The 14311-nt window shown below is 39.3% G+C and overlaps 1 protein-coding gene across 2 annotated transcripts in view; it reads left to right on the top strand.

Moving 5' to 3' along the window:
• Positions 1-14311, top strand: part of mtr (5-methyltetrahydrofolate-homocysteine methyltransferase) — a 53962-nt gene that overhangs the window by 6714 nt on the left and 32937 nt on the right. For both annotated transcript variants that reach the window (XR_007192393.1, XM_048233592.1), the window contains exons 2-3: positions 13057-13271; positions 13524-13613. Coding sequence is in view for 1 of the 2 variants with exons in the window: in XM_048233592.1 (XP_048089549.1) it covers positions 13057-13271; positions 13524-13613 (305 nt within the window). In the remaining variant the exon portion in view is untranslated. The remainder of the gene's footprint in view (positions 1-13056; positions 13272-13523; positions 13614-14311) is intronic.

Here is a 14311-nt window from a genome sequence, read left to right as displayed (position 1 = left end):
TTGTGGTCCATTTGTGGAAAAACACTTAAGATACGTTAAAACGAACTGAGTATGAGCTGGTAACTGACATTTTAAACAAAACGCCCATACACGACTGAACGTGGGGAGGCAGCGCGACATCTATGCGACACGACAAAATGAAGTGTCGTGCAAGTGGATCGGTACCGTTAGGGGGTAGTGGTGTGAGCGCTCATTCTTGTGTGTGCGCATCTGTGCAAGTTAAACAGTGGAACCACTGGAGATAACGTGGGTAGCAGCAACAAACAACGTAGCCTTTTTAAAACAATGAACGAAGCGGACTCTTGCTGTCCATGAAAACATACTGGCTAGATCTTGTTAGGCATGTTTACGTAAGTTAGGCTAATGAACATGTTGCATTCTATTCAGCCTGATTATGTCATTCTTTAAGCTACATAGCCTGTCTCCAGTTTTCCTCAACTTGACTAATTAAGAAGCGATAATAGGATATTTGACCGGCATATCATCAAAATGTCTCTGCCTCTCACTTTGACCGGCACCATTTTTTTCTAGTGGAAACTCTGATATATATAGTCTATATATGGCGGTCTCTAAAACCCCTCGCCCTGCGAAGACAGCCCCTCACGATTTGCGCTCCAATGTCGTATGGATCATCCAGGTACACCGACATTGTCTCGAATTGTTAGTGGAGGGGTGGTACTTATAAAGGGTGTTGTTAACGGAACATTCGGGTTAACCAAGAACACAACCTGCTCGGAGCAGGTTTGAGATGCAGCGTAGATTGCCATGGCAGCATACCTCGGTTAAAACATATCCACCTTTCGTAGTACGGGTTAATCGGGAAGTTGCGCCACACGTGATCAAGTTACTCTCGAAGTTACCCAGATAAGCCAGTAAACTTCCGCTTCGTAGTACAGGCCCCTGGAATTTTAGTCCTAAAAAAGATCAAAGGCAGGTCAATGCCATTTGTTTAGTTCAGTTACTGTGTGTGTGTGTGTGTGTGTGTGTGTGTGTGTGTGTGTGTTGCAAATTTGAAATACATAATTTTGCTTTCTTAGACCTTACCTGTGTCTAGAAGCACTGCCACTGGTGGTGTTGGTACAAGTGGATGCACGTTGAGCCTTCAAGGTACTTCTGGCCTAGGGGTGGGGCGATATGGACAAAAAATAATATATCGATATTTTTTGTGATTTTGACGATAACGATAATTAGTCGATATCCTTTAAAAAATTGTTTTTGTTAAAGTCTGAGTTACTTTACAGCTCATTATTTATGAATAGCATCATTACAATAATAACCAATAACCTAACCTGTGACTTTTTAAACAAATCAACCAATCCATTGTCACTCTACACATTTCCAATTCTGCCCCGACTTGTATGTGTAGCAATGACATGGTCTAGCCAGCTACATTAGAGAAGATGAATAGGCCTAACCTGTTTTCCAAGAGAAAGTCTGAAGCTGACGTTCCTTTCAAAAACCTTTACTTAGGATTCACTGTAAAACTAAGCAGTCCAACAGAGTACATCTCCGTTATATCCTTCGATGTTTTGTTTAAGAGCAATCATGTAGGCTAGCATTCCAAGTTACAGAATAGAAACTAATGCGTTAGCTTATGGCTAATGTATATGAGAAATCCCATAGAGATACTAACGGTTAGCATAATCGGTAAACGTAGATATTTAGAGCGAACTTCAGTCCATTTACAAAAGAGTTACATGAGAATAGTTCTTTGTTTACAACTAACCATAATAAAATACTCAAAGGCTAATGTTTTCTCTCCATATAATACAGTGTAGGAAAAAACGTGACTGTCTCATCAATGCTACTTGAACAGAAGTAGCTTCATAAAATCCCAAGTAGGCTACCAAAGATTGTTAAGGCGCCTTAACAATCTTTGAGGCTACTCTCCCTGCACAAAATAAACATTATGCGTGCGTGTGACAACGTTGTGACCCACTAGTGATCACGTGACACTTGCTCTGCTGCAGCCAGGAGCTTCTCCCTCATAGTCTAAACCTCCTGTGAATGTATGAGTCTTCAATGCGTGATTTCGAGTGTTTTTCCCCCATAAGTAATTTAAATACTAGATAATGTCAATTTGCACATCGTTAAAACAACAATCACGATATTATCGCAGACGATATATATCGCCCACCCCTATTCTGGCCTAAGTGACCTCTTTCTACATAATCAGAACAACATCCCATTGCCCATTCATTTTCATTGCAGACATGGTGGATGAGGCCAAAGCAAAGTGACTAGAAATTACATCAAAAAGGTTCACAATGTAGAGATGAAAGATGATTTGTAGGTAATCTGGTTCATCTACTGAAAATACAGGCCTAGATGCAGACTTTTCTGGCCTTTATTGATAGGACTGTGGAGTGCAGACAGGAAATGGGTGGGATGGAGTGTGGAACTGAGAAATCACCTCCGGCTGGATTCCAACCTGGTTCCTCATGGGCACTCAGTGGTCATACTCAGAATATGTGTGTCTTCCAAACTACAATGTTTGGGCTGGTTTTGAATAATACTTTTCCAGAATAAAAAGTAATAATAAAATAAAAAATAATAAAATAAAAAGTTAAAGTATTAATTCCTAAATATGGCTTCCTGAATAATGTGTTTTTTAGGCCACAAAATGCCAGTACTGTTTAAAAAAAAACATAGGATTAGTTTGCTTTTGGAGCAAATTGGTTTAATATACATAGTATCAAATTAAATGAGACCATGCCGAATCTTAAAAATGTAAAAAGGTCTGTATGGCTTGTCAGAATTGCATCTTTCTTCAGTGAAAATATGGAATGCATCACTCTATTTTCATGTTTCATGTTTAGCTCTCCTACCCAATAAACACTGATTAGATTTTATGAAAAAAAGTTGCTATTGTGTCTGTTAAAAAGAGGCCATGTCCACACAACGACGGTTTTCGTGAAAATGGTAAAGTTTGTTATCGTTTTGGCCTTGCTTCCACACAAACATGGTGTTTTAGGTTACCAAAAACATTAACTTTCGAAAAGTGGTTCCAAGGTGGGAACTTTTGAAAACCTTGTTTTCTTTGTGCCGTGTGACCATGGAAAAACGGCATACTAGTGACAACATAGGCCCACCTCTAACCTCTGATACTTAAACCCAGCTGCCGCACTTAACTTGACACTCATTATAGCCTAGTATTGCCTAGCAATACTAGTTTTCATACACGACATTACCTACGATTACACTCAGTAAACATTACAAACGGGTGCTGCGCAACGCCAATAGCTTATCATGACTTGGTGAACAGTTTTTTTCCTTTTTGTTTTCTCAATGCATTCTAATGTCAGTGACTGATGCGAGAGAACTAGTCAGAATTTGCACTCATAGTCTAGTGAAGTCAGATATGTACGACGGAGTATTAGGGCCACACATGAAGAGAAAAAATATTTTTGCCATGGCGAGATTAAACTCGACATGTTGACTTTAAAGTCAGCATGTCGACATTATACTCGACTTTTCGAGAATAAAGTTGAAATGTAATGTCGACTTTAATCTCGACGTGTCGACTTTAAAGTCGACATGCTGACATTAAACTCGCAATAGGCCCTACTGTTTAAACATAGCCTACACAGTTTAAGCTATGTAGCCTACACTAATACACAATATGTTACATGAAAAATGGGCTTCAAATAGGTGTTATTTCAGATAGATTGCAGATATTCAGATAGATTGCGTCTTGTCTGTTAACTACTCATTGCCGTCATCGTGAAGTGCTGTCTCGCGGTTATGGAAATACCATGCACTATGCCGTTTAGGCTAAATAGCTAGAAAAATATATGTATCCAATGATATAATTGGCCGTCACTCTCCATAGGATAACATGGCAAAACTCATTTTTCTAAAACTGCTTTTCCATGTCTCACCTGCAATACGTAGCCTATAGGAGGCTAGAAACACAGGTATAGCCTAAGCATATATACTATTTTGATCCGGGAGAGAATATGTGTGCATGCACTTTATTTATGCACTAGGCTATATGTGCATATGTGTGCATGTAGGCTACTAGCCTCAACGGGGTGGCCCGAGGACAGCTTCATTCGTCCCTCCATAGACATTCAGCAATAGGCTGTTTTGCATCCATTACAAACAAGCAACGTGAAAGTCTAGGATTGGGGAGAGCGCCTAGTATGCAGTTGAACCTTCAGATAAAAAACAACACTTTAATAATGGGCCTACAATAAATAAATAAACCGCTAATGATGTTTAGGCTACTTTTGACCATCATTGTTGCACTATTTATCGCCTGTAACTCCAAAATGTTGATGGGCTACTTTGCTGTTAGGTCCTATTTGGCTGAGCAACGTCGAGGGTTAATAATTTTTCTATGTTTTGTCCACATGATATAGTCCGTAGATATGTCTAATCATTGTTGCCTACAGTAGATGCACATTAAATGCAAAAATCAAAACAGTGATGTGATACAAATTGAGCCAGTAGAGAAATAACTGTTCAGAATTAATCTGTAGCCTTGTTTGACTAGCCCCTTCTGAAAGGCTTATTATTGACGGCGTTTTTAACAGGCCACGGCTGTCTACATTATAGAGGCTTAGACAACTATGACCCACGTTTTTTGGTTTTAGAAATTAATTTTGCCCTACTTCTTGACTGCAATGTAGTCAATTGACTGCTTGACATGTCATTTTTTTTTTTTGTACAATAAACAAATACATCTGCTTTATGCATGAGAATTACATTCATATTTGGAACTTACATAGTCCAATGCATCGTTACACTACGTTAGTGTTTCCCAAAACCATAGTAGCAACTGAACGTCGCGAATCACTATCAGAAAAGTTGTGTAGTTAAGTGTGCTTGCAAAGCAGCACACTTATTGTTCTTCTTAAGTTTTATTTTTCCCATCTCCCTAATTTTTGTCAGCTCTGGCGCCTAGGCCCTTTGAGACAGACACCGTTCCAACTTTAAAGCGTCCGGTCAGTGCGGTGTAAGTTGCTCAGCGAAGATGGCGTCAGGTGGGCGTGTCGTTCATCCGCCATATTGGATTGAACAGAAAAGCGAAACTAAATTTTCACAGGTCACAAATTTGGTCGAACGCATACGAAACTTGGCGTACATTATCCTTGGACCAAGCCTCACAAAAGTTACCAGAAGGATTTTTTGATTTTAAAAGCGTTTGCCCGTCACAGCCAAAGCGAAATCGGGCGGCTAAGCTCGAAACAGGAAGTCGATCCTTATCTCAGGAACACTGTCACATATCAATACCAAATTTTGTATTTGAACTCGGGACTCCAATGTGAGGGTGCATAAGCTAAAAAAAAAAGGAAACATTCTAAAAGTTTCCAGGATTTGGCAAACCACCCACCCGTATTTGGTAACTATCACCTTCCACATTTGGCAACCTTTCCCAATCATGAAATCCTTGCTTTGCCATGGGATAGTATGGACTTAAAAACTGAAGTGGTAAGGAGAACATTAGCTATTTATTGCTGACGTAGTACAGTTATTTTCACATTGACGGTATTCAAATTCAATTTTTCATTATTGTTAAATATCATGATGGGAGAGTATTATTACAAATGTTACAAGTATGCAAATGCATATGTTTACTGGCATTTAGGTTTTACTGTGTTTTGTTGTAAAGACATGCAAGGCATTCTGGGCCGTAATGAACAGTGGTCGGCAGCACTCCATAGGCTACGTATTAATATGAATAGGTGTTTCTGTAAACCTAAGGACAATAAACAGCTATCTCTGTTACAAAAACGAGCTGGTAATCGCTCATTGAAGAAGGAACTATAATAAAAAGATTGTTTTCCTAAAAGCATGGAGTTGACGAAAGAATAAGCAAGCAATGTCACGTTAATGTTCAATAGCCTACATCTGAACGCTAGGTAGCAACGTATTACATTTCACTAGTGTACTTGAACGCTAGGTAGCAACTTTAATTTCACTAGTGTAATTGCGGGTGTTCACAAGTAAGGAAGGTGCAAATATTATGTAATTTATCATGGGAAATTATTGGAAATGTTATTTCTTGTTTATTCTAATTGCAAACCACACACATCCATTCGTAATCACACGTACACCTTTAATACCTTGAAAAGACTCATTTTGTTTATTTGATGTTGCCTAGAAACACATCCTTCAGAGCAAAGATTCTAGAACAGAGCTTCAGAGAGACACGTTTTGAGTTTCTCAGTACCTAAAATATCGGTTTCCATGTGTATGTGCTGGATGGTGTGCTTCCTTTAAGTAAGTGTTTTATAGAGTTACAGACATAATGAGTCATGTTGTAGTGGTCCACATAAATGTGCCCCTTCTGTTATTAGAATGCTAAGCGGAGATTTAACATCATTCATTTGTTGTGTGGCTAGAAGCTAGCTATGGGATTGATGTTGCTTAGCGTAATGCCATGGTCATTTGATGAGATGCTTGTACTTTCAGAATAACCGTCACCACCGTAACTTTAGGACTCTATATTTTTTTTTTACTAAGAGTAATTCAGGAAGCATTTTAGACCTAAAAGTAGCGCCTGAGTCTGTGACCGCTAAGCGAGGGCTCTAATAAGACCGATTCACAAACAATGTTTTGTGGTGGCATTTGGGTAACACCACCAACAACAACCAAAACTAGCCTACTCATTGTTTCATGTACATTAAATGTACGTTTCATTGTGAATCAAATTAAAAGATCTCCCTTTGCAAGCGTTGGTATAGGCATATGGTGACAGATTAATTAGTAATGTTCACAAACAATGTTTCAAATAAGATAAGGTTAGGATATGCCCGCTTGACAACAGCAGAGATAACTGGCCTTTGGCCATAGCGACCATCCATTTAGAACGACTGGCCTTCATAGCAACCAAGGATCTTAGCTGTGATTCATGTAGCTACAGTATGCATGCACTGTGATGCAAAGTATAGAAAGGTGATGAAATATACAGAGACAGGTCAAGAAATATAGTGCAATGTAGACAGTAGTATACAGTTGATTTACAGAAGGTGGTTTAGAGTAATGTAAATTAAATATAAATATGTGCAGTGTATTAGCAGTTATCTCATACAATAAGTAGAATAATGTATGTAGATGTAGCAGTAACATTATAATGGTAGAAATAATAATATAGAGATATATGCAGTGTATTAACAGAATATAATAAAACAAAATAAATATGGATATACCATATGACAAATATATAACAGATATGTACATAACATACAGCCATGTGCAGTGTGGAAACAGTGTCATTGTAGTGCAGAAACAACAGTATAAGAGTAGTAAGAATAAGTCTATGTGCAGGATGAATAGTATGAAGATCAGTAGAATAACTATGTATAAATGTATTTACAGTAGGTACATTTGTGAATAAATAGAAAACTATGGGTGAGAGGGATAAATTAGTTTTATTTAATCGTAAAAGTAAATTGCATTCAATTAAATTGCAATTAAAAATCTTTCCAGTAGGCTTTAATGTCACGCAAAAAGTACAACCAAAGCTGAGCTTGATCAACTAGAACGTCTAAAGAACCAGAACTTGAGTGTAGTTTTTTGCTGGGTCCCAGGCCATGTTTGTCTGAGGGGAAATGAGAAAGCGGACAGTGCTGCCAAGCAAGCCCTCAATGAAGAAGTCAGAGAATGTCAAATCCCTGCCCCAGACCTTAAACCTATACTGAACTCTTACATCACAGATAAGTGGCAATCTGAATGGGATTAAAATGTACCAACAACAAGCAAGGAATGTGAATTTTTTTTAGCACGTTTTCATGATCCACTGGGTCGTTATGGGCCACACAAAATACGGTGTTGCTAAAATAACGCGTTCATGAGTATCCAGCTACATTCAATGAGTTAAGTAAAATACATTCACAAACACAAACACACAACAAACATCACTAATGTTGTGGACATTCCTTTATTCTGAGATGCATCAATAGGCTCTCAAAACAATCCCAAACAGACATAAGGTCTTTATAGAGCAAATCCATATAGATTATTTGTCAAATAAACCAGTAAAACAGAATTAGGGGATGGAATATATTAAAATAAATCAATGAAAAGTATCCTGACAAACAAGCAGCATTTTAATGCCTTAGTCCTATTTCATAATTTCAATTATTTGTCTAGGTTACCTGATAGCCCAGTTTGAGAGGTGCAAGATGCGTGACATTATTTATTTTTGCAGCCAATCACTGCTGTTGTTTTATTTTATTGATTTGATTTTAGTCATAGAAGCTAAATTCGAAGGCAGGCCACAGGTAAAATCCAACAAACCGCATTCACCCCGCAAGGCAATAGTTGAATAGAGCTTTTGAGGTATTGCTACTGCTCCAACACTGAAAGGCACTGTTAGAATGCTTGGATCAAGCCAGGTTCAGCATAGCGTATGTCACTGTCTGCTCACGTTGGTGACTGGACCAGGGCAAGCACACTTTCGCAGTTCCCGCCGGAAATGCAGTCTAGTTACAACTACACCTCTCGACCTGTGGTAGAATGCTAGTAGAAGCATAGTTTCTTCATGTCAAAGACGTCACTGACGCCAGTTATTTGTTTGCAAATTAATAATTATAAATATATTTAGGTTTCTAGTTGATATTTACACTTCTAACCACCATACATCCATATTTTAAAATGCCCAAGGCAGAAAATACATAAATGAAAAGTCAATTTGCAGCCATGTGCACGTAAGTAAAAGTCACTCACCTGCAGATAATAATAAAGGCTGATAAATAATAATAATAAAAGGCTGATTCTGATTTTGATAATATGATCTGCACAAAAGATAAACTTAGGTAAACAACAATGTCAATATTGTTGTCAAAATCTTAACCCAGATTCGAACTCTTGGACAGGGGACTGGTAACTGCTGTGCAACGGGCGGCTGTCATCTGTCGGCCTTAACGCAACGCGCCACAGAAGTATGTGCAGGTGCCCGCTCACGCGTGCTACTAAATGTCATTAACCACCTTAGTCCAGACTACTGAAGTTTGGAAACTATCATGGTCGTAACTTACATGTTGGTTAGTTGAACGATGCATCCTGTTAGTAAAAAGCTAACCTCCATAGTACGGGAAACGCACCCCAGATCAGCTTGTAGGCCATTAGCAATATGTTTATTTTATTTTATGAAGCCTACACAGTAGATCACATGCCACATTCTCACTTTCAATAGACAGATGCAATAGCCATTGGTCAAGTATTGAGTATAAAGCAATTAAGATAGTACCCTATACAAAAGTACTTCATACTATCATAAAAAATTAAAACGAATAGCATTTTGCAACTTGACAAAACACTGGATTAAATATCGTAGGCACAGGAGAAAACTTGTACATCCATTGGCCCGTGGGGAGATAACATGCCAGTTGCCTCTCCCTTCAGTGCTATGACTCGTTCGGCTGTGAGCTATCGAGAAAAACTATCGAGATATCAATGTGTCTTTGTTCATGGGTTTGGCCTCACAGCAGAGGCTTAGACAACTATGACCCACGTTTTTTGGTTTAAGTAATTTGCCCTACTTATTAACCTGCAATGTAGTCAATTGACTGCTTGACAGGTTATTTTATTTTTCTGTACAATAAACAAATACATCTGCTTTATGCCATGAGAATTACGCCCTTGGCCAGCCTATAGAACGGGCACATTTTGGAGAGAATAGAGAATGTAACGCACACAAGAATCTGTAGGCTATTTGTGGCTGGTTACCAGCAAACAATGTTTAATGCATTAACTCAAGACGTCAAACATTTTCTAAACAATACAAACAGAAAGGATGCAGCAGGCAGCAAATGTAGAAGAGTCATTTCCAGTGGAAGAACAAAATGCTGAATGAAGCCCAAAGATATGAAGGCATATCTGGCAAGTTGTTATTTTTTGAAGACGTAAATGATTGGGCTATAGGCCTAGTTTGCAAGAAGGAGACATAAAACGTGAGCATGCCACACTATCCACAGCTGTGGTAGCGGGGGGGGTAGGAGGAGTGCAGGCTTGCCCAAAAAAAAGCCTGTGGTTTGCGCAGCCTACAGCAAGTAGGTCTTAGTGAGTTAGGAGTCCTCTAGACTTCTTTTCAGCTGTCTCAGAGCTGGAAAGTTGCGTTCGTTGGGGGCAGGGCCGGATTAACAATTCATAGACCCTTGGGAACAAATGTCTGATCCCCTGCCCCCCAGCCAACGTGAATCGGACGGTCAGTTAATAGGCCTATCGTGAAGATTTGTATAGCCATTTAAGGCACGAGCGCATCTGTGAGGCCAAGCCTCACCAAGTAGCCCGTTTATTTACAACTAACATTACATTTCATTAAACTGCTTATAGGCTATGCCGAAATAATTTCAACATTTTGAATATCAGTGTCGGGTGAATTAGGAAATGCCTTATGGCTGAAAGCTGCTTGGGATCCCCCCCTGTCAAGCAATAACCATACAAAAAGTTAAAAACAGATGACATGATGCGCGTCACTGACATAATGCGCAAATAATATAGCCTAGATATTCGAATACATGTGTTTATTTTAGAGGGGATATTTGAACGTCATTTTTGAGCAATTTTGACAGCCCTAGTCCACTGTAGGCTACGCCAATCGTCTATTAACACCTTCCACCTAACCCTGGTGAGTGGGGGTCGCTATAATGCGTGTAAAATAGCACCATTGAGTAGCCTATGCGAAATAGCCTTAAAATCGTTCCTGTGTTGTGTGCCTTCTGGTTTCTCCACCTACTGGTTTCCTTGCGCGTGCATGCGCTGCAGCAGTTGTCAGACATTCACAAACAAGTCGTTTTAGGCGGTTTGAAGTCGCTTTTCAAACGCCATGAGCGCTCGGCTACATTACAGCCACTCGGACAAAAAACATGTAAAAAATATATGTTTTGAAAACTAGCATTAAACTGGATTCGATCCCGCAAAATCAACACACGCTTGACTCTCTCCATCCTAAATCCCTACTCTTTGAGCCAACTAATATGTTACGCGAATCAATTAACTATTGTAGGCTACCATTAATTAATAACGTAGGCAACACCCAGGTAACATGTTGTCCAGGCTATCTGAAACAAGGGGTTGCCTCTCATCTACAACAACTGTTACCTTGGGCTGCTACAGTCGTCAGTGCACTGTGCACAGTAGTCCTATGCTACTCTTTGTGGTTGATCAACTAAAAATAAAAGTGGTATTTGGTGATGACGTTATTGTAGGCCTAGTAGACCTAAATTCTGAGAAATTAAATGGTACGAGAAACGATCTACATAGCGCACCAGACCGCGATGTCTTCAAGGGTTGAATGAAGGGAGTTTGCAAAAATTAGTGTATTTTTCAAGTCAATAAACATTTTTTAATTTTGAATGTCTTTGTCATCTGACTTTGAATGTCATTGTCATCTGACTTTTAAAAACCATAGGCCTGGTAGTCGCTCAGACAAGGAGTTATAAGATGAAGGCAATACCATTCGTGTCACCTAATGCAGTTCAGTGAATTGGCAAGATACGATCAGAAGGCAACAATCATACGCTCTCTCGCCAGCGCATAAAGCTGTCTGCGTGTTGTAGGCTAGATTTGCGTGAGTTCTCGACCACCTAGGCTGTGTTATAGACGTTCCATGAGGTACCAGTGTTTAGCTGTGTGACAAAACAATAAGCTTTGTCAGACTACTTTTAAAATGATATTCAGGGCTATATACATTTTAAACATTGGGGGCTGAAGACCCGACAAAGCCTTCATGTTAATTCTTCAGGTGGGAAGTGTCAGGAATTTTCATACGAGAGACGCTCTCATTGGTGGTTAGTATATGAAGTAGGGAATTGACAGCAACATATCCAATCACATTATGAGAGATGCTGAATTTAACATAAACTGCGATGTTTGATTTTAAATGAATGTAAATTTAGCCGGGACTGTAAGCTGGCACATGGGTGCTCGATGTTTTCAGTGGGTGCCCGAGAGACGGAGCACCCACGGTATCGGCGCCAATGACAAGCGATCTCGCGGTTGCATCCATTACAAACAAACATGCAATGTGAACGTCTGGGATTGGGGAGAGCACTAAATGCTCTTCTGAATAAGCACGAAGTCAAGCCTTTAAATGAAAAACACTCTTTAATAATCAACGAAATAAACGCTAATGAAGTAAACTTGTGACAATCAAAAATAGTTTATCGCCTGTAACTCCGTGATGACAGGACATAACAGGAAGGCATTTGGCTGAGCAACGGAGGTTAATACGCTCTATATTTTGTCCAAATGATGTCTGTCTATCATCGTTGCACTCGGAGAAAACCAGAATGTTTCATTTGTCCTGCATTTCTTCTACGGCTGCAAACGGGATTCACTCGCCGTTAACCAAATATTTCTTTATTAGGGCAGGGCAGGCATATTTCTGGCTATTAAATTATGTCTAAACCAGTCTGCTAAAGTCTGTAGTGAAGTCTGTGTAGGGTTTTCCAGCTCCATTTCTTTTTACGAGACACCCTGCTCACTTGAGACCTCTGCCGGTTGTTGCAGCGTGCCACTGGAAAAATACAAATTAAAGTCGTGGATGTCGGGTGATCAGCCGCTGGCGATCTTGGGAGGGAAGCTGGCCAAGTCGAAGCACTGCCCACTGTACTAGCGTTTAGTAGCCTATGCACTTGCGATGATGGCCAACAACTAAAGTGAATCGCAGATTATAACCAAAGTACTGTAAGTAAAGGATATTATTTGCACCTGTGTTCACCAAATAAAGGACTGGACTGCACCCTTCACAAACCATAAAAAATAACTTTATTAGTTTTACAGTTTTCTACATTCTATAAAATAGTGGATTCTGAAGCATCTGCACCACCACGGCGACATTTACCTGCCTGGCATATGCACTACAGTGCTTTTGCCCGTTTTCATCCTCTTCGTGAGGATGCAAGATGTTTTTCAAAGAGGTTGTTAAAGGTGTGAAAACGGTAAGAAAAACTATAGCCGTCGTTTTCGTGTAGACGTGGCCTGAGAACAGATGATGTGTACATTTTGGGTCAAGATCAATTGGATCATAGGTTAGCATAATGGAAGAACAATTCAGGTCTCACACAGAACATATCCGTTTGACATGACAAGTGCATTTTTCAGAGTCTGTCAAGTCCTGTCTCGAGGATGAACTCAGAGGGCTTCTTCAGAAGAGGATTATGATCCTAGATGGTGGCATGGGCACAATGATTCAGCAGAGAAATCTGGAGGAGGAAGATTTCAGGGGCCAAGAGTTCAAGGAGCATTTGAAAAGCCTGAAGGGGAATAATGATCTTCTGAGCATCACCCAGCCAGACGTAATCTGCTCTATACACAAGGTATTGTAAAATGGAGAGACAGTTGCACCATAGCCTAATTGGTATAGTTTGTTCAACCAAAATTAATTCCATGTATGATATACCACCATTTACATAATGCTAACCAACATGTAACCTTATAGTTTTGCTCCTCACAATGATATATGAGTTTGGTGGAATATGTTTTTGTTTTGGACCACCTGGTTGTATTTTCATTGTTAGTGTGCCCCTGGATTTGACACTTATACACTTTTTTTCTTTATTCATCAACAGGAGTATCTGCTTTCTGGAGCAGACATAATTGAAACAAACACATTCAGCAGCACAAGCATTGCACAAGCAGACTACGGCCTAGAGAATTTGGTAAGGACTGTGGGGCATCATTGAATTGTTCTTGACTATGGGCTTGTACCACAAATTGTGTCTGTTATAGTCACTAGAAAAACAAAGTAACTGTTTAACAAAAGGTAAACCTAGGTATGTTAAAACCTAAGGCCATAGTTCTATCTAGAAAGTGATTGTGTAAACAGGCTTAATTTTATTTTTTAGAGAAATGGTAATTTGTGTAGTATCAAAGATCCTTGATTACTAGCAAGATAGAGCAATGTAATTCGTTACTATGGGAGCAAAACGGGACAGTTCCGGTCTGCATAAGTGGGAGTGTCACCGTACGTCACTAAATAAACTTTCTCTCTTAATAAGCAATAAGAACAGATAAACATAATTGTGTTCACAGTATTATTGTCTATAATCATGTATGATACCAATGAATCATTCTTTAGGACATGATATGAATAATTTAATTAGTCATGTGAACCGAGCTAGCTAGCTAGCTAACGCTAGCTTAAAATGCTATACAAGTGGACGGGAGTAGCTATGGCAATACTAGTGACTAGTAGTTGAAGGACTTCGCTTAAACTTAATATACTGTTGCAAATTCACTTGAGCATAAACTATCCACTTTAACTAATTTCAGTAATGTTATTCAGCTAGTTGTCATTTCAAAGAAATTACACTTCTCCGTTTAAAATGTTACCTTAGCTAAGAGGCTAGCTAGCATG

Source organism: Alosa alosa, chromosome 22 (genome assembly GCF_017589495.1).
Source record: "Alosa alosa isolate M-15738 ecotype Scorff River chromosome 22, AALO_Geno_1.1, whole genome shotgun sequence".
Classification (NCBI taxonomy): domain Eukaryota; kingdom Metazoa; phylum Chordata; class Actinopteri; order Clupeiformes; family Clupeidae; genus Alosa; species Alosa alosa.
This window is presented reverse-complemented; position numbering and strand designations above follow the sequence as displayed.